The 25078-nt window shown below is 44.7% G+C and overlaps 1 protein-coding gene across 5 annotated transcripts; it reads right to left on the bottom strand.

Moving 5' to 3' along the window:
- Positions 1-329: 329 nt before the first annotated feature.
- Positions 330-19546, bottom strand: caprin1 (cell cycle associated protein 1). 5 transcript variants are annotated; one of them, XM_012961209.3, is made up of 20 exons: positions 18969-19066; positions 17893-18030; positions 13895-13957; positions 13067-13153; positions 12343-12581; positions 10640-10722; positions 9816-9956; positions 9445-9497; positions 8755-8841; positions 8459-8611; positions 8245-8353; positions 7895-7947; positions 7698-7808; positions 7461-7610; positions 6868-7015; positions 6577-6771; positions 5274-5377; positions 3718-3781; positions 2849-2880; positions 330-1155 (listed from the first exon to the last, which is right to left on the bottom strand). In XM_012961209.3, the coding sequence occupies exons 1-19, from the start codon at positions 19014-19016 to the stop codon at positions 2849-2851; spliced, it is 2058 nt and encodes a 685-aa protein (XP_012816663.2). In that variant the 5' UTR covers positions 19017-19066; the 3' UTR covers positions 330-1155.
- Between the last annotated feature and the right edge of the window lie 5532 nt (positions 19547-25078).

The following is a 25078-nucleotide window of genomic DNA, read 5'->3' as shown; positions in this document are numbered from 1 at the left end:
TATATATATATATATATATATATATATATATATATACACACACACACACATATATATACAACCATTAATACTAACTGTAGTTATTAGATGTAGATGTTGGGGCATCAAGTATATTCCAACTGTCCTGACAGATTTGCAAGTATTCAGCGGGTACCAACCACCTGGTCTATACCTTGCCCTTCTTGCCTGATCATTCTGGTTGTATAATATTGGTGGGGCCCTACAGTAGTACTGTACCATCAGTGTCCCTTATAGCTACTGCCTGTGCACTAACACTGCTTTGGTCTCCCACCCAGGCACAGAAATAATCAGAGGTTTCACAGTTTGAACACTTTTTATAAACAGGTTTTTATTTTTAACGGGGAAGAAGTGGGGAAGATCCATTCTTTTGCCAGACTACTGCTCTCCCTCCCTGTATGAGCTAATGACAGTGGTGTATGTAGAACTGGTAACAACAAGGGTTAAAATAAATCTCCACATCCAACAGCAGGCTCCCAAGCGGATCTTACAACAAAAAAAAAAAAAAAATGCTCTTCTTTAGGTCCAAGAAACCAACAAGGATTAAACATGTTCCCTCCCTTCATACAATTCACAGTAATATTAGCGCAGGGGATACGTATAAAAACGGATGCGCGAATCTATAAAAGAAAAAGGCCAATCTAGAAAGAGGCTGATATTAAAGGGTAAACAATCCCCCACTGTCTAAAATCCATTATGAGTCACCAATAAAGTGCAGACATGGGTAAAGGTACTGGATAATGGCCACAGAATGAGATCTAGTGACTGCTGGGGGGGGGGGGGGGGGGGGGCTTGAAGACTAGGATAATGGCTCATATTGTCCTACGTAAAACTATTGTCACACCCCAAGTGGTTGGTTCAGCAGTAACAGTTTAAAGAGACACAAGAGAGTCCGTGCTGCTCCTTCATAACCAGAGAGATGGCTTCTTGGCATATCCAGTTCATAGAAAGCAGACGAGTGGAGTCTTGGCTAATAACCAGGCAATAAAATTCAGGCCTCTTCAGTATCGGGCAGGGAACTGAAAAATATTCACAAGAGCCCCTGAGCAAGGCTTCATCCGGCGGGGGGAGGTTAATTGACTTGCTGGGGGCTCATCTGCGGCATGCCTCGGCTGGGGCGGGCCGGCCCTCCGCGACCTGCGGATTGAAACAGTCTGCTTTTAACTATGGCCAACTCATTGGGCTTCATCACAGCAACTCTACTGAACTCTCCCACCAGCCCCAAAACCTGTTCTCTAACAGCAGGGGGCACTCTAACAACTGCCTGTCAGGCATGGGGAATACATAGAGGCCTTTCCTAGGCTTTTATTCTTATACTATTGCTCTCTGCTTCAGTATAGGCCAGGAGGAAAAGCCGCCATTATTACAGTATAGCAGGCCTATACCCCCTTCTAACATGAACTCATTTGGGCTTATAGAGGAAACAAAGCATAAAAAAACCATCCAAACTGGATAAAAAAAAAAAAAAAAGTTGTGCGCTTTTATACAGGTCGTGGAACCTGTATAAAAGCACTTTATTATAATGCACATTTCAGTGATGTCATGTGACAGAATGACATCATTAAGCAGAGATAACTGATGACAAAGCTATTTAGGATATTCAGAGCTCTTGGGTATTACATAACAAAATGATATATAAACTGGTATATTAACTTATAACATCTTTATTATACAATAAAATCCTATTCATTTATATATTTTGATGTATAAAGTATATATCATACACAAGAAACATGAATATCTTGTAAATTATATCCTTATAATAAACAGGCCTTCGGCCTCGTGCTTTTATATAGTTGTGGAACTCCTCAGTGACTTATAATATCCCTATATTTTACAATTGGGGTACATTATTTACAGATGTTAGTAGTTATAAATCAGTGTCCAAGGTAGTCATTTGTCACAACTGAAACCTGTGTATTATAATGAATAATGTACCCCCGTTGTAAAATATGATATAGAAGTCACCGAGGAGTTCCATGATCTGTATAATAAAAACACTTATATTTAACGACGGGGGGGGGGGGGGTTACATTATTCTAGATATACTTTATATATCAGTCTAAAATTTATAAAAGGAATTTATAAAAGGAAAATGATATATTAGAAAATGCATGTATATAACATTCTATTTATCTTTGAAATCTCATACACACGATTCGTCAGTGAGAGAAAACCCATGTTTAGTGGCCCATTTCCCCATTCAGCTCCTCCCCCTTTGTTCCATTTGAAGTGATGGATTCTGGGGTGCGAGGTCCCTCTGCTTTGCAAGGTGGGCAGTTCAGACCCTCTCAAAAGTCCCAGAATTCCTCACTTCAACGTGGAACAAGGCCGACCGGGGAGTCAAACTATCACGGTTTCTCTTACCTGACAAATGTCTGTGTAAAATAAGTAAATATATATTGTTTATATAATTTATTTTCTTGGCATTTGAGTCAGAGATGTTGCATATAAAATTTATATATACACACGTAAGTTTTTTTTTTTTTTTTTAAACCACATATTGTGCAGATATTTCTGGCTTAGCTTAGTAGCCACCTGGACTAGCGCCATTCTAACAAGTTCACCACAAGCACAAAAGCAGATGGATTAAGAGACACCCAGAGCATGCAGAGAGTGAGGTTTGCCCCATTAGAAGTGGAGATGAGTCTGAGTGAGCATGGCACCCTGGGACAGCTCTGAATCTATCTGCCAGATACAACAACAGCAATATAGTAGGAGGCAAAGCTAGCACCTGTAGTACTATCCCCTTGGTTGGTTTAGCCAATCCCAAACATCCTATAAAAACCCTAGCCTAACTGTCCAATGAGCAGAGTTGGCCTTCACTCACCTAATATGATTCTAGTCCAAAAGTGTTGCTGCCTTATTGGAGGAGGAGAGAAAATGGACCAAAGGTTAGTAGACTCCCAATTAATAGGATGCTAGAGAGTTTGGACAGACTAGTTTTGCAGTTGCTTGTGAATAGGACAGCGGGACTGGCTGAGGATGAAGAGGAGGAAAAGGATGATAAAAAAGGGCACCCAGACATGGTGATTGGTTCATTCTAACATGTGAGCATCAGGATTTGTGCAATGTGAATCAGTACGTGCAGCCCCGAAACCCACACAAAAACTCCGCAAGCAGCTGCAGTTGATGTAACACAACTTTATTGAAACTCAAGCAACGATTTACAAATTTCAGAGTTTTGGGAGGGGAGTAGTTAACAGGGGAGTGAAGAGGGCGGGAAAAAAAAATGAAAAAAAACTTTATTAAATTTGAGCTTGCAAAAATTAAAAGTTTCTTTAAAAAAAAAAAAAAAAAAAATGTACACTCCCCAAAATGGGCCAAGGCAGCAACAGGTCATAAAGCTTAAAATGAGAGAAAAAAATATAAATTAAATTTTCAAGTTTTCAGGAGGAAATTTAGCAGATAAAAAGGGAGAAAAAAAAAATATATATAAGTCAAGGGGCCAAGTTTGGTTGCATTGTAAACTGCTGCTCAGGTGGGTTATAAGGGTCATTTACAAGGTTATAAAGCAGAACATTTTCACTTAAACATCCAGGTGGGCGAGTTACTACCCCAACTAGTAGCTCTGCAGGAAGAGATTTATAGTGGCCGACGTGATCTAGGCATAGAATTAGTGGATAAAATGTTCCTTCTACTCTTCAGGCCTGTGTTGCCTGTCCAAGCAGAGTTAGGAGTGCATCACTTGAGAATTACCTCGAGGGGCGACCCGAGGACCTCCCTGTCCGGCACCGCGCTTAAAGTTTTGTTGGTATCCGTCCTGGAACAGAGGGAAGTAGATGTTAGGGTTCTCTGTGATGAAAACGATTTCCCACCGCCATATAGTGCTGCTTAGGGTGCAGTCAGTTACTATATGGAACGAGAGGTAACAAGGCACCGCCATATAGTGCTGCTTAGGGTGCACTCAGTTACTATATGGAATGAGAGGTAACAAGGCACCGCCATATAGTGCTGCTTAGGGTGCAGTCAGTTACTATATGGAATGAGAGGTAACAAGGCACCGCCATATAGTGCTGCTTAGGGTGCACTCAGTTACTATATGGAATGAGAGGTAACAAGGCACCGCCATATAGTGCTGCTTAGGGTGCAGTCAGTTACTATATGGAACGAGAGGTAACAAGGCACCGCCATATAGTGCTGCTTAGGGTGCAGTCAGTTACTATATGGAATGAGAGGTAACAAGGCACCGCCATATAGTGCTGCTTAGGGTGCAGTCAGTTACTATATGGAATGAGAGGTAACAAGGCACCGCCATATAGTGCTGCTTAGGGTGCAGTCAGTTACTATATGGAATGAGAGGTAACAAGGCACCGCCATATAGTGCTGCTTAGGGTGCACTCAGTTACTATATGGAATGAGAGGTAACAAGGCACCGCCATATAGTGCTGCTTAGGGTGCACTCAGTTACTATATGGAATGAGAGGTAACAAGGCTTGGGCAGAAAGCCCTAAAATGCTTTGATTTTTCTTTAAATGATAAATAAACCTTTAAAATTGCAGTAAAATTAGTGTGTGCTATTTCTAAACACCTTTGCAACATTCATTATTTTTTTATTCCAAGACATTAAATGGTTAAACAGGGTTGGACTGGGGTACAGGGCCCACTGGGGCTTCTGCCTCGATTCTGTGCCGCCAGGGCCCACCGGGTTATTACTCAGTACCCTGGTGGCCCAGTCCGACGCTGTGCTTAATGTACCCTTACTATGAATGCTAGTGATGAGCGAATCTGTTCTGTTTTGCCTAAAAATTCCCAAAATGCGTTTGGCACGGCTACTGTGCAATTTTTTTGTTGCAGTGAATTGTGGTAAAAAAAGTTTGCAAATGGAAAAATGCAGAATTTCACCACAAACTATGCATATACAGGGGAAAAAAACCAAAACTCATCCATAGTAAATGCATAGTTCCAACAGCACCACCTGCTGGTCAGTTTTGCTGAGGAAGTTGTCAGGAATAAGAGAGGGCTGATCTGATTGTTCTGGTCAGGAAAGACGTGAAGAGAGTTATGATTGTAAGTTGCAAAAGTGCTTAGAACAGTACTCTCAATATTACATCAGCTTTTTAAAGGATAAGTAAACCTCTAAAATAAGTTGAACACCTGTGCTACAGAGGATTTAAACTTTTTTTTGCTTCATTTTCTATGCAGGGTACCAAACTTTAACACAAACAACTGAAGGCACATAGGCCACGACTTATTCTTGTCAGTGGTTGTTTGTACCGGAAAACATGGGCAGCTTTGAAAATGACAATTCTTACCCGCTGATAGTTGTTGCTGTAGTCACGTGGAGCATTAAACTGTGCCTGGGGGTAACCGCTGTTTGGAGTGTTGGGGAAAGCAGTACGGTAGCCATCATATCCTCCTGGGAGAAGGGAACCATTAACAGCTCATTACACTTGCATATATACAAACATATCAACTATTACATAAATATTCATCTTCCTGTCTGGTTGTTAGGGTATGCTGCACCATGACAACCAGATAGATGCTAAATATGCAAACTACAGCTGCTGGACAAAAAGCTGTGCGTTAGTTTAAATAAAACAAAACAAACAAACTGCATACTAGAAATTTAACACACAAAGAAAAGCAGGTTATTAGATACAAGGCTTGGCAGGGAAAGACAGAATAGATTATATATAGTGAACAATGTACCCCCTACTGTAAATGATAAGGATATTAGCAGTCACTGAGGGGTTCTGTGCCCATATAAAGGCACAAGGCTGCAGGCTGAGTTATACAGGGGACTCTCAGTATCACTCATGTATTATAAGGGATAATGTACCCCCTACTGTAAATGATAAGGATATTAGCAGTCACTGAGGGGGTTCTGTGCCCCCCATATAAAGGCACAAGGCTGCAGGCTGAGTTATACAGGGAACTCTGAGTATCACTCATGTATTATAAGGGATAATGTACCCCCTACTGTAAATGATAAGGATATTAGCAGTCACTGAGGGGTTCTGTGCCCATATAAAGGCACAAGGCTGCAGGCAGAGGGGGCTTTTATACAGGTCATGGAACTCAGAGGTGACTTCAAATATCATATTTTTCAACAGGAGGAACATTATTATAATTCACAAGTTTCAGCGAGTCAAGTGACCGAAAGGAAATCATTAAGCCATGATTTTAACAGACGACAGCACTAAGCACTCTTTTATAAAAGGTATATTTTACGGCTCATTCAAGTATTTTTTTCTTTTATAATGCAGTTGCAGGCCCCACAGGTGTTACTGGGCTTAGCAGTGGAAGTGTTAGTATAGTATTAGCCTTGTGATTAATAGCGGTGGAACAGATCCCATCAGCAAGGCAATGCCCGCAATAACTTATGAACTGGCACAGTGAGCCCCACGCATGGGTATCAGCGAGGTACTTCTGCAAGCTGTGGGCAGACACCTATTAGTAAACCAAGCGTTCATACGTTATTGCTCCAACAAGGTGGCAGTTCCTCAAGCATTGGGGCCCAGAAGCGGCCAATTGGCAGTGCTGTAAACCAGGCTATTCCCCCCCACCCTCCTCCAATATTTATTCACAATGCTTGAACCTTGCTGTGCCAATTACCTCTAAAGCCATTTGACTGGCCTCTGTAGCCGTTCATCATGCCCCGGTTACCTCGCTGACCTCCTCGGGCCATCCCTCGGTTGTTGTAGAAAGGCTGGCTGTTCCGTGGGAACCCAGTGTTTTGCTGTGCGGGCTGCTGGTGCCCCGAGGGCGCTTGATGGCTCTGGTCTGACGTTGCATGGTAAGTGTTTACAACTGGGGAGGCGCAGGGGGGTTAAAAATTCATTAATTGGTCAGTGCCTTAAGCCGTGCCATGCAGGTGTCTATGTAGAAAGCACACAAGGCATGTACCTGGTTGTAGCTGCTCTGGTTGAAGTTCTGTTTGTTCCACTTGATGAGGTTGGCCAGGGAAGGTCTGGTTGTAACTGGCCTGGTATTGGTTCTGTTTCAGTGTTTCTGGCTCATTCACAGGAGGGACAGGTGCATTCATATTGAAAACCTGAAAGAAAATACATTTGTTTTAATCATGCAGCACGGGGCTTCCAATCATAAAACTATGCGTGGAGACGGCGCTACGCGTTGGGCACACAAAACCCTTAAAGACCCAAGCTCTAGCTGGTTGTGCCTCGTGCCTACTTTCAGCTTTACCCAGGCAGCTCCATTAACCCAACACAATAGCAAACCATAAAGCCATTACATTATCCATTGGTGGCAGACAGCCCTGAGCAATGTCCAGCAGCTAGTATTATTGTGTAATACCGGGGGAGACTGGCAGTTCCCAGGGGCTAGCCATTGCCCTGCTTTATAGTTACTACCACAAGGGGGTGCCAGTAGCTGCTGAAGGCTTTCTAAAAGGCAGAGGATTAGCAGGCACAGTTTGTGGTGTGGAAAGAGATCGGCAGTGATGCCATGTTAGGCTCCGGGTTAAAACCACACACACTTACAGTCTGCATTGATTGGAATGGAGCAGCATTAACGTTGATACCACTGCTGTGCAGAGGTTTGTTGGACCCGGTCTGGAACACCTGAGGTTGGGAAGCAGCAGGAATAGACGACGAGGTCTGCGTTGGGTCTGTGTTTAAGGACAGCGATGCCTGTCAATGAGGCCAACGTGAAAGAATTAGGCACCGTGTGTTCAAGGGAAGTTAGAGAGAAAGTAATAGATGCAAGCGAGAAGCTACCTGAATCTGCTCTATGGCGTCTTTAGGGGTTCGTGCTTCTGTGGGGTGAGAAGCCTGGTATAACTGCGGGGAACCTGTGTAGCCTTCACTTGTGGAAGACACCAGTGCAACCTTACAGACAAGAGTTGGACATTTAGGAACCATACAATATATGAAAGCACAGAGGCAGATGGATATTGCAGTGAAAGAAACCTTACCTGTGTGGTGTCCGGAACTTGGCTGGGCTGGGACTGCCTGGGCTCAGAATGCACTGGGAAAAACAGGACATTCACATTACTATGGAGATAACAACCACACCACAGCAGCAACTAGCCTAACTACACTGCCATAAAGTGATGTTATCAAACCCCCTGCTCGCAAATATTCCTGTGGAGCTGCCTATGCCAAATAGGAGTGAGAAGCCTGGCGTAAGAAGAACAAAAGCCCTGTAACACTGGGCCGCTACTGAATATAGTTTATGAGTACACCCAGATGGGAGTATTAGAATGTACTTTGGCCTATCGAAGGCAAGAGTTTAGTAGAACAGTAGAGAGAGCCCTAAGCTTACCGGGGGGGCACAACATCTGTGGTAGGTCCATGCTTTGAGATGGGTTCATGGGCTGTGCAGATACAATAGCTGGGTCCATCGCTTGGCTCTCAAACTCCAGCATAGAGTCCTACCAAAAGCAAACAAAAAAAAAAAAAAAAAAAAAAAAACTCATGCCCTGGTTTCTTTTTAGAACAAAGATAAGCAATTCATTTACAGACACCACGGCAATCACCTGCATGAAGTTGTATGGACCCTGCATTTGGGCCATCAGGTCTTGGACCCTCTGCCTCCTGACAATGGGGTCGGGCTGGACTTGGGCAATAGCGTTTAATGCGAGGGGTTCGGGGACAGGCGGGGTTGCTGCTTGCTGGAGTGAGTTTACAACCTTTCAGAGAGGGGAAGGAAAGAAATAAAAAGACATTGAATAAGGCAGAAGACAAAGTGTATATGGGAAGGGGTAGGAGGTGGGGAAGAACCAACAATCATGCAGCTTTGGAGGCTTCACTTTCCACAAAGGCATTAACTTACTTCAACTGTTTCTACCGTCCATTCATCCACTTGCTCCTTCTCACTGCCGCTGTACTGAGCCTCTGTCATGAACTGTCGGTTGACAAACTGCAAAATAAATGAGAATAATTAGATATCATTAGCAAGACAAGTGATAGGGACAGCAGAAGTACCCGAACACTGATTTTAGGTGGAAACTTAGAATGACACAATTTGTAATGATTTGTAAGTAATTTTATGTAATAGTTTAGAACAGTGGGTTTATCCCTTTCTGCTCTCTGGTTCTGACTCGAAAAATCAGCTGCCCCCACCCTGGCAAAGATTACATTTCCCACAATGCCCTGTATTCCCAGGACTGTTTCAGACAGCATGTTAGAGATGGGAACAGAATTTCAAAAGTGATCAAACTTAATCTCAGGGATCTACTGGATCATTCACTCATCACTGAGGCTGGGATTACAGTCTTTTATTAGCTGCAGAGTCTGCCCCTGCAGCCTACTGGACCAAATACAGCCTGACTAACCAATATTGGGCTTAGATTTGGGCAGGTAGCCAGACACATCTTTTGCCTTGCTGCCCTGGGCTGTCAGCATGCTCCGCAGACCAAGGAAGGGGGAAGAGAAAGCAGCTTAACCCCGTGCATCTAGTGTTCCCCGGAACAGAATACATAGCTATGTCTAAACACGACAAGAACAGGATTCAGCATCTCACCTCGGTGGACTCCACTTCACTGGGCTCAGTGTATTCTTCTACAGGTTCTGGTTCTACAAAAGAGAAAAAAAAAAAAAAAAAAAACGTAAACACTTTGCAATTAGTTTACTCTGGATGTAAGATGGAGTGGGCAAGACTAAACCATACAATAGCCACAAACATCACATGTTAACAATCCCCTGTCTCCAGCAGGTTGCAGCTCAGGGCTGCAGGGCGTGACGTGCTCATTCAATGGGGCACACTGTTCAGTCTAAGCCCTGGGCATCTGGCACAGGACTGGGGGCCATGGGAAGCAGCTTTGCCATAAGAGTAGTTTATATACTGGGACATATGTCTAAGTGCCAGGCATAAAAGATGGTACTGCCACATACCAAGTTCTGGGGCTTGTTCTTCTGCAGGTGGTGGTGCTGCAAGTGGTTCCTCCTCCTCACAAAGACCGTTCTGATGGTTTTGTGCGCTGTCAAAGTAACCACTCTGGAGAATTCGTTCCAATAGATCCTTCAGATTTTTGTCTTAAAAAAAAAAAAAAAAAATTATTAAATTCCATTACACCTTTAGTAGCACAACTACTCCTAACCCTTTCCCAGCAGTCTGTTGCAGGACAGATATATTCTATTTATCTATGTATGTTTTGCTGAAACCCCCAGCCCTCCTACCTGTCTATGGGGGTGGCCAATGATCTGCAGACACTTCCTTTGATTAAGGTTTGGGGGGCAGGTAGGAAGAAATGGACATGGATGCAGCATGCAGTTTCCCTTACTTCCGCTAGGAGGCAGTGGTAGGGCTTTAGCTAACCGCTAAGTGTTGTAGCCTAACTAGTGCAAGGCACCCGGAGACATGTTGGCATCTAATGCCAACATATCTGTACTTCAGCATTTGATAGTTACTGGCAAGATCAGGAACAGAGCAACCTAGGGCCTGTGAAGAAATGTGGAATAAAAATCAAGTGGGGGCTTAAATATATCCTGCACAGCTTCTGGAAACAGGGCACACTGTGTGCATCAGCAACAATCCTGCCGAGAGAGGGCAGCCACTGGCACAGTGCCTAGCTTACTGCTGACCAAGGACAAAGCTGTGAAATAAATGGACATCTGAACACAGGCAGAAGCAATTACTGCTGTTACTGTGCGAGCCGGTTCCGCTGGCCACCATACTAGGTCAGTTTGCCGCCATACTAAAGATAAACACAACTTACATGTAGTCCCACACACCGCTTTCTCCTTGCTATCCAGCACATCCCACAGGTGAATGGAGGCCTGCTCGTATTGGTCACTTAGCCTAAAACAGAGGATTCCGTTGGTTTTGCAGTATGCCCAACAATGCCAAGCCCCGCCCCACATTCATGTTTTATGCTTCCATAACCTCCAATAGGGCTTGGCTTCCAGCCAGCCATTGATTATAGGATGTACAACTGCTGGGAGCAGCAATGTCACAATAGGCAATTGGAACCTTCAAAAATGGCATCTATGGCCCATGATACAACAGTCCCTGCACCACACCCTCCCACTATAGATTCATGGAAATAACAGGCCCATAGAACGCCATTATTTAGCAGCACACAGGTGGCTGTGGGGATCCAGTACAACAGCTGTAGGATGCACCATAGGGGGAAGCTTGCTGCTACTGCCAATAACGGCCTCTGCTTTCCAATGAAGTGACAGCATTAAGCTCCCTGTACTATAAAGCTATTAATGCCCAGGAAATCTGGCAGCACAGAAAGCAGCAACTGGGCACTGCCCACGCAAGGGAAGGAAGAATGGGACTAAATTTCTATCCTCCTGTAGTTACCAAATAAAGCTCTGGAGAAAATACAAAGTCTCAGAAAGGTGACACTTATTGGCTCACAATATTTTGCTCCCCTTCCCGTTTCAAGCTGATCAGCCTAAAAAAGGAACTGAAAGGGTTATTCTGATTGGCTAACAGCACAGCCCCTTCACCCCTCCTCTTGTAGTCTCCCATCTCTGCATCAAAGACCTGGGCTCATTTTAAAGGGGGGGGGAAAGGAAACTGCACCAATACAGAGAAAAACCAACAGGGTGCTTCCCTTTGCAGGCACAAGCCATGGGTGCAATCAAATGTTGGCAATGAGCTGGTTTTCTAAAACAAAATAAAATTTAGTGATTTAATTCAGCAGAGGATGCACTTTACTCCAGAGAATAAGCCTCATGTCTTTTAAAAGCTTTATGTTGTATAGCTCTGTATTTTCCCTTTAAAACATACTGGAATAATTAGGCATTTGTGAGCTCAGTCACTATAAAGAATGGGATTTTGCTACAGTTAAAGTCTGCACTGGATTCCAGGAATTCCATTAGAGTGGTTTGTACTTGGGTTTCCATAATTTAGATCTACATAACTTTGATCTACTTGAATCATTTAAACATTAAACAAATCCAAAAGAATTGTTTTGGCTCCAATAAGGATTACATTATATTATATATCTTAGTTGGGATCAAGTACAGGTACTGTTTTATTATTACAGAGAAAAAGGAATCATTTAACCATTAAATAAACCCAATAGGGCTGTTCTGCCCCAATAAGGGGTAATTATATCTTAGTTGGGATCAAGTACAGGTACTGTTTTATTATTACAGAGAAAAAGGAAACCATTTGTAAAAAAAAATTATTTTCTTATAATGGAGTCTAATGGGAGATGGCTTTTCCAGAATACTTTTCCAGATAACGGATCCCATACTGTACCAAGAAACAGTCTAAAGTTACTATACAAGGCAAAGCCTTTCTGCATGCAACAGTAAATAAGCAACTGGGAAGATTACTTCCAGATGCCGAAAGCGCTCTCCATCTGGGAGGGCAATGGCACCCCTAGTGGTCATTAAAGTCCTAAACCTTTATCAAGTGGCAATCAATAAGACAAGGCAGGCAGTGGGTTTTATGTCGTACCTCACAGATGTGTCTCTGTCAGGATCCACCAGCTTGTAGAACTCATCCAGTAGTGTCAGCTCCTCCTCCGACACCACAGGGACCCCATTTAACCCTTGCTTTAAGTCGTTACGCACTTCCTCATCCCCCAGTTTATCCAGAGCAAACTGGAACTCCAGCACTGTCTTTAAGCGCTTCTGTTCGGCTTCTTCCCGCATGAGCTGCTCGCGGCGGGCGGCTTTCTTGGTGGTTTTCTGGATCTTTAAAAGCAAAGGAACAGTTTCCCTTTATATGGGGCTTTGTACAGGTAACATTTACTGAGCTCCATTTTGCTCTTAGGGCGATTACAGCTAACAGTCACTATTATAGTTCCAAAATGTTCCAAATACCTGTGCTGGGTGCCAATACCAATTCAGCCATGACTTAGGGGCAGGAAGAAGCTTTGACAGACTGTGCCAGCACTAGCAGCCATGGGAGAAGGGGATATAGCAGCGGTAGTATCAATAGGGCCACTTAGGGCCAGGAACTTTAGTGACTGACAGAAAGGGTTCATTCTGGGTAACATTTAATAGCACCATGGACCAACCTATGGAAATCTAGAGGAGCTCTGATGCCAATTGCCAGTAACTGCGTTGTTCAGTGGATCAGGACACGGCCCATGAAATGCATTAAACTGCAACCAACTATTGGATGGGCTCATCCCAATACTGATAATTGGAGGTTAAAGAGAAATAAAACCACTTACATCTTGACCCAATGCCATGAAATTCCTTTGCAGTTCACGGGCAAATTCCATGCTGATCACCACTTCTTGATGTTTTGTCACTGCATCCTAGGAGGAGAGGGAGGAATAAAAATGTAGTCAGTAACTCTGAAACAAAGCCAAATCTCACTCCTGTACCAGTGAGGGAAAAAAAAAACGGTTTGGAGAGAGAAATTATGTTTTCAAACAGTTGGGTCCCTACTAGACAATATCTTCTCTTGGAATTTTTATGATGTTCTACAAATCTATCCATGCTTTTGGACCAACTAACCCAAAGGAACATCACAAGGCAATGCATTTTGGGTTATGTAGTTCCTGCATGCCATCCATAAGCTGTGGAGAAGTGGTTACAGTTTGTAATATCAAATGTTTTAGTCCCTCCTCCCCTGCCTGGATTTCAAATTATGCTGAAAGAGAAGAACTGTTTTGCAGCTGGATTTTGGCATATAAAATGGTATTTATTTATTACAGTGATAAGGATATTAGGGGTTGCTGTGTTGTGTGGGGCTCAATGAGTTTGGATTCAGAAGCTGGAGTTCCCCTTTAAAAAATACAATGTATTTTAATGTACAGTATATCCTATAAGAGTTCATATAGACATTATCTATATAAAACAGAATGATATGGGTAGTACAGAATCCCCTTAAAGGGGGATTTTATTCAGTTACAGCTTGCAAACTTAATAAAAACATTATGGCCTCTGCTCAAACAGTTCCATCTATACAGTCTTTGCCTGGACAGTGTGTACAAAGCCATGGAGCCAGCGCACTTAGCTGGCATTAGTGTAAACATTTTAAAATGCATCTTTACCATTTGGTCCTGATTTAAGCGTTCTCCCTTGTTTAGCCGATCCTGGTAGTCGTCCAGCTTGCCCTACAGAGAGAATAAGAATGGATTTAGAAATAGAAACAGGTACGTGGGCGACATAAAAATGATAGTAGGAAGGATGTTGCAAAGGGCCTATAAACGTCTTTTTGCGAGGTCAGCAAAACCAGCAGCGATGCAGATTGTGTACAGCACCACGTGTGTAGCACTGGCAGTCAAGCCCCCAGAAAAACCAAGCCACTTGGTCCATAATCTGGCTGTGATGGAGGATGCAAAGCTCATAGGCCCATAGTGTTAGTACTCAATCAATTTGGATTGCTATATAGCAGATGGGCGGCCTGATGTAGACTAAAGGTGACCATACATGGTTGCTTGGTGAGGTTGCGAGTAGATCTTCTCCCAATATTCCCTACGGGTGGGCGACATCAGGCTAATTTGGTCGTTTGGCCCTGGGGCCAAATGATCGAATTAAGAAGCGGGTATAGGCGCCAACGATCCGATGGAAAAGTCAAACCTGCCCAATGAAGATTTGGCTGCTTTCAGGCCAGATGTCGGTCAGGAAGGCTGTTAGTGCCCATACATGGGAAGATAAGCTGCCGAATAGGCCAGTGTATGGCCCCTGTAACTAGCGGCCCCACAATGGATCCAGTCTTCCTTGCACTACACAGTATGACAAATAATGCCATTAAAAAAAGATCAATACAATTAGCAGTACTAATGGGAGTGTGTGCTCAGCAGATAATAATGCCTCTGCCGCCCGTCCAATGTGCTTATTTGTCTGTATGCCATGGTGTAATTCTAAAAGAATTATAATTGAATGTATGGCTATGGCAGAGGGCACTGTAGCTTGTGAATGGAAACTCCCAGGTAACACTTCCAAGCCAGAGTTTATATCTCTCAATAAAATAAACCTTGTACATGATATGAAGCACCTTGCGAGGGCTCAGTAGTGAGGAGTCTATAGAGGCAACGTCATGGTACGAGGCTCTGTATTGGGAAACCAGTGAGCAACACTTGCCAGCACAGGCATTTCTGAACTTTGCTCATGCCCTGCAGTAAGGATGGGAAAGATGGGAAGATGATGCAGCAGAGAAACCCTGACCTTGGAGCGAGTGCAGAACTAGGGTAAATGAAAGTGAAAGCGTTGGTTGGGATGCAGTCGTTCCCCTTAGAACCAGGAACTACAAATGCGGCCTCTGGGCAGAGCAGGTAATGACACCACCCACATGGTGCAGTGTAAACATCACTCTCCAGCTGCACCTCCCAGTTCCACCAATAAAACCCAAGTGCCTCGAGGGATGTTGGGCTCTTAGTAAAGAAGAACTGCCATCCTGGGCGACGAGTATTCGAATACAGCCACATGCAACGGATCTTACCAACTTGCTGGGATTAATACTTTTGAAATGTGCGGAGCTCCGGACTATGCGACCATTTCCTTCCGGTGCTGGCCACGCCCCCCCCCCCCCCGGGATTAATACTTTTAATGCTGGCCGCAAGGCGATCAGCAAGATGCAGGAGGGGGTTGTACATACAGAGCTCATTAACGCCAAACTAAGTCAGCTGATGCAGCAATATCCCTGGACTGTCACAAGGGACCCCTGGGTGCTCATGGGTAACGTATTAAGTGGAAGAGAAGCGCCAATGTGGGGGGCCCAAGGCTAGCAATTATATTCACTGAGGGGGGCCTAATAATTTGCCACTCCCAGTAATGGGGGCACTTGGGCTAAAACACGAGTAAAACACAAGGTCACTCAGTCTTGCCGACCGTCAGGGCTCTGTGTTTACATTCATACAGCCAATGTATAACTTGCTCCTAAAATCTGTTCAGTGTGAGGGCCATGATTAGGGGTTTATTAAGAGCCACTGTAACCGACAGCAATTGTTGTTCTTTGTGAAACCAGATATTCCGAGTGCCTGGTGAAATTCCTCATGTTTTCATTAACAGTGAAACTTTGTAACCCGAGTAAATCATACAACTGGTTGTGTAGGTGCGGAAAGCAGGACTCCCAGGCAATCCGGCAAGGGCTCAGCGCATTGAACAGAAAGCAAAAGATTATTTATCTTTAGTCACGAGGAAAGAAACAGCCCTACCCGATACTGTGATTGTAGCCATCTACCACTAAGTCTGGGTGCATGTCCAGCACATACTGAAGTCACACTGTGCAAGCCTGAAATATTGTGCCATGGACAACCCTAGTGCCTAAAGCTGGCTACATGGGTACCAATGTTATTGTAAGGAATCAATGCACCAATGGCTATGGGGGGGGGGGGCTCACCTATGCCAGCCAACATGCATGGGATCGGCAAGCCATCAAAAATACAAGGTACATTTGTAGGATATAATTGGTACATGTATGGCCAGCTACGTTTGTTAAAATATTCTCTCTATGGCTAGCTGGGGGTTTGGGGCTCAGGCAGGTTTCAAAGTCATCTGCCGATACACCATGTCTTGTAGATTGTAAGCTATTTTGGGCAGGGCTCTCTTCACCTCCTGTATCGGTTATTGGTTGCTTTATATGCTACTCTGTATGTCCAATGTATGTAACCCACTTATTGTACAGCGATGCGGGATATGTTGGCACTTTATAAATAAATGTTAATAATAATAATGTCAGCCTGTGCATGGTGCGACAGCAAAGGGGAGCGTTAACAGTAGCCGCCACTCCTTTACTCTTCCTGCGGTTTTAATCATTTTCGCTCTTTGCACAAATGATTGGATCAAAAGAAAAGCTGCCATACTGAGCATGGTCCCCTGTACACTGTTTGATCTGCTTGTGGGCTAGCCAGCGTGTACCCAATCAGCCAGCATTTGACTCTTTAAGATGGCCATATATGGGCAGATTTTAGCTGCCAATTTGGGTCCTTTAGAATGATTTGGCAGCTTATCAGCCCGTGTATAGGCACCACTCATGGGCCAGAATTGGGCAGATGTGATTTTTCCATTGGATTGGGAGCCGCATCAGCACGTTGATGCGGCCCCCGATCAGACGGTGCCTTTGCCCATCATTATAATTAGATTGTTTGGCCTAGGTCCAAACGATAGTTAGCCCAATTATGCCCACCTTTAGGCGGGCATATTGGGAAAAGATCTGCTTGCTTGGCAACCTCGCCAAACGAGTGACTCTTCCTGTGTATGGCCATCTTTAGTGTGGCACAGCAGTTAGGCTGCAGCCTTACGGGGCTGACTCTCTGCCTGCAGATAAATGAAGAGAATTTACCCCTACACTTCAAACAGCATTTCCACGTTCCACTGCTTAGGCTCAGGTGCAGGCATACTTGTGCATTGCGGAGCCAAAATCCGCTCAGTCTGCCTGCACAAAGGCCCACAGTGGCTCCGGGTGCAAGCACATCTGAAAGTTGTTTGGAGCATAGGGGGGAATTCTTGGGCCCACATTTATTCACAGGCCAAAAATCAGCCCCATGTTGCTTAGCACTAACAGTGCTTGGGTTCTAGGTTTGATCACAGCCAGGGTAATATCTATAAGGAGTGTGTAATTTCTGCTAGTGTCTGGGTGGGTTTGCTCAGGGTACTCCGCTTTCCCATCACACAAACACATACAGACAGGCTAATTGGCTCCTGATAACCATGACCATAGGGACCTTAGATCAGAATATCCATCTGCTAGGGCAGGGACAAAGATGAACAATGGCTATAAAGTGCTACGAAATAAGTTGGCACTACATAAATTAAAAAGAATAATTGAGTTAGTTCAGAGTGTAAGGAGGAGAGGGAAACTATTGACACAAATAGTTGTGTTTAGTAGGGCTAATTTATATAGTGTGCAACAGCAGTAGAAAGCAAGGAGGTAAACGGCATAAACAGGGCAAGGGATTAGATTACTCGGCCTGCCGGATGATTAATGTGCCAGCAGTCCCACAAGCTTCCAGTGTCAGATCAGGCACAGCTGGCTTCCTTGGTGCCTCTCAAGTTATCCCGGGCCCCAGCCTTCAGCGGCACTGGCTAAAGCATTAGGAGCACAAACCTTTTTCTTTTCCAGATTTCGCAGCTTCTTATCGATGATCCCCAAGATCTGCTTCATGGCTTCGCTCTGCATGTTGCACGTGCCGGGAGCTGCATCACTGGAGCCCGGCACCGCTTTGCTGCTGGTGGCTGAGGGCATCTGAGAGAGGACAAAGATCAATGTTATACATCAAAACTACTGGGAGCTAAAGATCCTACATTAAACTAACGCTCGGACTTGAACAACAAACACCCAAACACTGAAGATCCTAATGAATGAAACACAGGAGCTCACAATGGGACCTGAACGGTACAGCTGGCATCACACTAGCCCGGGCATTACTTTCCAACACAACAGTGGGGTAGTTAGACCTATGGCAACACTTGCACCTATGGCACAGAGGGTGTTTCTCTGCCAGCACTTTTTTTTTTTAAATAGAATCCACCTGTCACTAGCACTACCAGCAGATCCAGCCACAAAATGCATTCACGCTTTCTGGCTGTATCGCCTGGCACGACTAGCGACAGACACATCCCATGTAACCAACGTGCAGGCACTTCTCTGCCAGTCGAGATTTATTTGGTTAGGGTCCTGTCCCAGGCAATGTTCAACTGCACCCTCGCCCTGACTGGCACCGTATAGGTATAGGTAATATAGGTACCTGATGGCCACCCCCCTAAACCTACCACCTTAGACAGGGGCCCTTGAATATGTATATATAAATACAGCCCACCAATGAGCCATAGTCACCTGGCAAAGCCGGACCCTACGGTACAGAGCAGCGGATCCGAAGCCTTGTGTTCCCACTTTAATATGTTTTGGGGGCAGATATCCCTATTTAATCCAAAGCACATCCATAACCCCCACCCCAGAACCCCCCTAAAACTCCTAACCAGGAAAGATGGCTCCTTTGTCTGAAGCATTAGTTTAAGGGCAAACAAACTAGCTTTATTCGATTGGACATAGGCCTACAGTTCTAGGCTGGCTGCTGGATCTGCCATACTTCTGCCCTAGGCTGAAACTAACTACAATGTACATAGAGACGTATGGAACAGCGCTCCCGGTGGCAGAACGCTATAAAGCTCAATCGTTCCAACCTGTCCCCGATCCGGACGGCGCCTCTTTACGTACCACACACGATTCATATCGCCATAAGTTGCCGCTGGGCGTTCTGTCGCTTTAACTATCGCGCCGGTAGTTGGCGACTAAACCCGCTAAATGTCCCCTCCCACAACCGCCGGTGACGCTTTGGTCTCCGCCCTCTCCCTCCCGTGAAGGAAAGCCGCCCTTCCTTTGTACTCCCGGTAAGTGTTTCCCGCCACCCTTCCGGTAACGGGAGCTTCCCGTAGCCCCGCCTCCGTCCCACTCCCACACCTTTCAGTGTCTGCCGGTACAGGGCTTGAGCGCTGGTCGCTGTGTGATCTTAAAGAGGAGTCGCTGCCACTCCGCCACTACCCGCCGCACCGAGCTAATGAGGCCGAGACACAGGAAGCGGAGGGATTTTACACTCGCAGGGCCCTCGTACCGGGCTGCCCTCCCAAGTGCCTGATTCCAGCCGACTCCTTACTTTCTCCGTAGCGCAACCAAACCTCACACGAACTGCTTTTCTTTCTCTCAGAAACGGGGTAGTGCTTACACTTTCATCTAAATAGGCAAACCTGTCCAAATGTGTGCGGGTTCTTCAGGCACCGCAAGGCCTACCCAAACGGACAATGGAGAGATCCGGCAAGCGTGCTGAAGGGCCTCACCGCGCCCCAAGAGTTAATTGTGGGCTGTCCGGCAAATGCCTGCCCAGAATAGCACATGGGAGTGCGATGCACTCAGCATGGCATGTTCTCTTGTTACACAGGAGTGTTGCTCATAGGCCTGGCATTACAAAAAGAAAGTTTCAAATGTTTATGTTATGTAGGCACAGGATTTAATGATGTTAGTAGTAATAAACTGAGGAGTTCAAGTTCATTGTCAGGCCGTACTGTTACTTTCAAAATCCCATTGTTCCTTGATGTGTAGCCACGGTTTTCACTAAACTACTTCATACTTTGCCACACATGGAACACTTTTCTTCATTAAATTTTCCCATCCTCACCTTTCCCCACCCATAGAGAGCTGCAAAATACTTTCCTTTACATCAGGGATCCCCAACCTTTTATACCCCTGAGCCACATTCAAATGGAAAAAGTGTTGGGGAGCAACGCAAGCATGAAAAAGGTTCCTGGGGTGCCAATAAGAGCTATAATTGGCTACTTAATAGCCCCTATGTGGACTGACAGCCTATAGAAGGATCTGTTTGGCATTATACTTGGTTTTTATGGCACCAAAACATGCCTCCTTACCAAAAATTCAAAAATAAGCCCCTGCTTTGAGGCCATGGAGAGCAACATCCAAGGGGTTGGGGGGCAACATGTTGCTCACGAGCCACTGGTTGGGGATCACTGCTTTACATGCTCAGTACTGGCTGAAGGGCTACGAGTTGAGACCAAGTCCCAGGGTTGGACTGGAGGGTGCAGGGCCCACCGGGGCTCCCACCCCAGGGGCCCTACAGGTGCCCCCGCCGGCCGCATCCCCTAAACCCCCCCAACTTCCCATAGGGTCCTCCACGGGGCCACTGGGGCCCACAGGGATTTCTTCTGGTGTCCCAGCAGCCCAGTCTGACCCTGCCAAGTCCTGACAGATTCTAAAATCGGCCCTGGCATTTAATGTACAATATTTTATAAATAAATGGACAAAATAGCCCCCACAGACCAAATAAAAAATGTAGTCTATGGCATCTTACATTCGTATTAGTCCAGGCAGGGGGTGTCTGAAGTGAAGGGAATTGACAAATGACTGCTGCATCATTCAGTGCAGGTTTACAAATTAAGCTGCCCACACACACACTAATATAAATTGTACAACACAAAGTTTCATACAATTTTCGGACCATGTGTGATTTCCAAATTCTCATCCCGACAATTTTCTTACCATGGCAATTGGTCTTTTAGTCAATTGGACAGGTTGGAACATTTCGGTGGGGCAACTATAATATCTGTTGCATGTGTTGCCTATCTGACGATCTCCTACAACCTACAATGTATTTCGGGGGCCATAACTTTTTTATAATTGTTGTCTGGCAATTATTAATGGCAAAAACATTGTCAGATTTGTTATTTTTAGGACTTTAATCCTGCAATTTCAGTCTGAATGTTAATTCGATATCGGAATGTTTGTCAATAGATGACTAAAATCTAAACGTGTATGGCCCCCTTTAGTTTGCTAATTTGGAAATCCAGACAGGCAGTGTTGGGCCAGACATCACTGATGTGATCATGCCCACCCCCAGAATCACTGTCAGACCCCTGGTAACATCAGTCCCGCCCCCTGCTCAGGTTTAACCACCGGCAAAGGTGGCGACCCTACCTACACCTTGTTTGATGCCAATGTAATTAAAGGGAAAGAAAGATAAGAATATAGGCTAGTATTTTTTCCAGAAAAGGTGGCAACCCTGGGGCAGGATAAAAAGCTGTATAATAAAAGTCCTTATCAAATTAAACATGAAACCCAAATTTATTTTTATATTAACACATCCAACCCCATTATTAAGGCATTTAAAAATTCCAGCTGTCAATCATATATTGCCTGCCCCGCCTCTATGCCTTAGGCAGACACTTACTTTCACTTTCCATTCAGCACTCACTTTCTCCCTCCCTTCTCACCATCTAACTGCGTAGCAAGTGCATGGGCATCAGGTCCCCCATTCTGGCACATACACAACATTTTGGGGTGATACAAAGCTTGCCTTAATAACAGTGCCCACAAAATGGCACCTGCCTGCTGGCTGTGACTGTGTAATTCCAAGACTGAAGGAAACAGGTCCCCTTTAAACTAGTGTTACATTGGCTTTATCTAGGTTTGTAGAAATATGTTAGGGGCCTGGTCAGTAAAACAACAGCTGAGGCAGAGTATTGAGAACAAAACAACTATGTATTTGCTGGTAAGTTTAAAGGGGACATATAGGATAAATGGGAAAACCGAATAATATACGGTGCTGGTTTCACTTTGGGCTAAAAATAAATATTATCTGTAAAATGGCCCCTTTATTGGGGCTCCCTACAGATCCTCTCAGGTCCCTTGCCCTATTCATTGAAGAAATTCTGGACCAGGGGGTATACTGTCCCTTTATTAGAAATGCTATAAATAGTTGAAAATAACAAATTATTTATTACTTCATAAAAGTACATAAAAACACTTTGGGATACGAAATAATGTCTGGACCTTGATAGAAGTGGTAGCCTGACACCCATGGGACCCTTGATGCATTATTGCACAGACAGAACTACTGACAAGGCCTCTTCCTGCTCTTTGTTTGCTAAAGCCCTGCCCATGGACTCTGCACGTTTCAGACTTGAGGGGGCATGTACGGCATGAGTTCTGAAGCCCCTTCTCCTTCTCAGACTGGGCTGGGCCAGGTGTGGATCAGGAAATTCCCAACTGGGCCAGCACTGCTTGGTATGCATTGCGTCTAGAGCTAAGTTGGCCTACATTGATATACAGCACTGACCTTAGGTTATAGGCCGGCAACTGGACTCGGTATTGAATAGCACAGCAACTCCCAGACAGACATTGCTCTGATTCTAATAAGGGATTGAATCACTCTCCAGTGTACTATATGTATCCATATGTATGTAATGGGGCATAGGGGTGATGTCAGGCAGACCTGTCTTGGGAGTCAAAATAGGCCCAAAAAATAGTGACTGACTATGGCATCTTACAGCAGCCCCTCTGGCATTTGCTGGAACCCACAGATTTCCGGTCAGGGCCTGATGTCATGTTATAATAGGCGTTGTATACAAGTCAGTGAGCGCACATAACCAGTGGCACTGTATGAAACACTTGTTCCAACAAATAGACCCCTGGGAAAATGTGGGAGTCAGCGAGTGATGTGACTCATGAGCATAATGTTCTGTACACAATTTCTCTTTGCTTCAGTCTCTAATTTTCTTCCATTTGAGCACAAAGCTGGTTATTTGCCTCTTGACTGTTCGTTTTGCCTGGAAACTACCTGTTACCTACCTTTTTTCTCTACTATAGAGATACCCTACATAAATCAAGGATTATAAAAAACATCCAGTATTATTATGAGGTTATCGCTCACTATAGTTGTCTGATTGGCTCCATAGGGATGCCTAATGCAGCCGTACTGCATTAATGCTGACTGGCCTGACTGCCTGATGTCTGGTGTGAAGATAATGCTTGCACTACTATCTTATCTCTAAATGATGGATAGGAGGATGGAATAGCTGATACATACAGTACTAATTACTGTGCAGATACTGGCTGGGAGTTAGAAAATACTTAGGCTAGTGCCCCATTCCCAGCCTGTGAAAAACGCTGGCCGAGAATCAGTCCCTACGCTGGCGCCAGCCTGCTACCTTGCCCGCACAGGGAAGCATTGTCTCCGGCCTGTGCAGGCAGATATGGCGGGTATCTGCTGGAAATGTGAAGTCTCAAGTTTTTTGGCTGATATCTGCCGTGTCTGTGCCCGCCTACGCCCAGGCAGAGATTGCACAGGCTGAAATCAGCCTCCATGTGACTTTAGCCTAAGGATAGTCAGCCCCAATGCTGACATTAGCTTTCTCCTTTGCCTGCACCGGGCACCACTGTGTGGGTCTGGTTGCTGCCATACGTGGCAGATATTGTAGCTCAAACGCGATCCGGAGCAGAAATGCATCCCGTGTGGCCAACACAATGGTTCCAAATGCAGGCAAAAAAGAAAGCTAATGTCAGCGTTGGGGACTACTTCGGCCCCCATGTGGCATCAGGATTACAGTGCCAACTACTCATAACTCCCAACATTTGAAAAATGGAAAGAGGGACAAAAAGAAATGGCCACACCTGCTTTTGACCACACCTATTTTGCAACCACACCCCCTAAAGACCACTCCCATTTTACTAAATTTGTCAGATTAGTTAAAGTTTGAATACATTTCTGGGGGTTTTGGGGTTAACTTTCTGGGCTCTCTGCCAAAAGCTACTTTGGGAGTTACAGCTGTGAGGCATGTCTCCTGCATACTAGATATCTGGGGAAAGGTTGACTTAATGCTCATACCATGATTGGGGGGGGTACAAGTTTAAATACTGCTTGCGCCATCTCCTATTTATTTGGGTACAGTGTTTACTGTTGAAATTCTGCTGTGTGGCTGACTAAAGGTGGAAATACATGGGCCAATAAAAGCAGCCTTCATGGATTCTGTCAGTAGCTTATTGGCCAGTGTATAGGGCCCCACCAATGGGACCGACTCCTTAGTATCTTTTAGCCAATCAGAAATCCATGGCTAGTGTCATTAATATACACTGCAGTGCTTCAGAGGTTTATCTGATTATAGGGGTTACAGAAATAGGGGTGCTTTACTGGAGACATCTCATTACCTTTTTCCTAATTAGCTAAAATGTCTTTGAAATTAAGCACTCAACTTCCTTGCCATATATCTGATCCTTTAATGAGTGCATTTAAGGTCTCTTTACACTTACTAGTAAATTGGTCAGTGATTTCTGTGACATAATTAATGCTAAGAGACAATTCCCAGCATCCTCTAATATTAGTAGGTGGAGAATACTGGGATCCCTGCTCTGCAAGCTACAATTTGCACCCAATTCAAACCTATAAGAAAGGTGCTTTACAAGTGTGGGCACAACTCCCTTTGGCTTTGCATTGCAGGAAAAAAATGCAGCTTTGAGTCTAAATGTTGCTGTTCCCACACAACAGTGCATTTATAAATGACCCTTATAATGTTATCATGCTCTAAGGCAGGTAAAAATGCGACAGGCACAGATGTTCTCACTGCAGTTCCTCATGCAACAGGTAGGGGGCACTACATGTCTGTATCACCAATACTATTGCAGTTTGGCTATTATGAGCCTCCCATCATAACTATTTGCTTTAGAGCAATAACTCTAGTATTCTAGGCCCAGTCCGACCCTGTATGCTTCTCATGCAATAAAACACGTGCAATTCTGTTTGCATGCTTAATTTCTCAGCATATAACCTTGTGGCGCTGTGGGTGGGGCACTCATGGTCTTGTCTGCACCCCTAAAGCCTAATCTGCATATCAGTCCCTTTATTGCCTGTTATTTATTTGTATAAATTCTCATTTACCCATAGCAATTAAAGCAAAGGGGCAGTATAGCTGCTTGATTAGGATGAGATCAGTCCCTGCCCCAGTGAGCTTAC

Source organism: Xenopus tropicalis, chromosome 4, assembly GCF_000004195.4.
Source record: "Xenopus tropicalis strain Nigerian chromosome 4, UCB_Xtro_10.0, whole genome shotgun sequence".
NCBI classification, from domain to species: Eukaryota; Metazoa; Chordata; class Amphibia; order Anura; family Pipidae; genus Xenopus; species Xenopus tropicalis.
The sequence above is the reverse complement of the archived record's forward strand: the minus strand, read 5'-3'. Positions and strand labels throughout refer to the sequence as shown.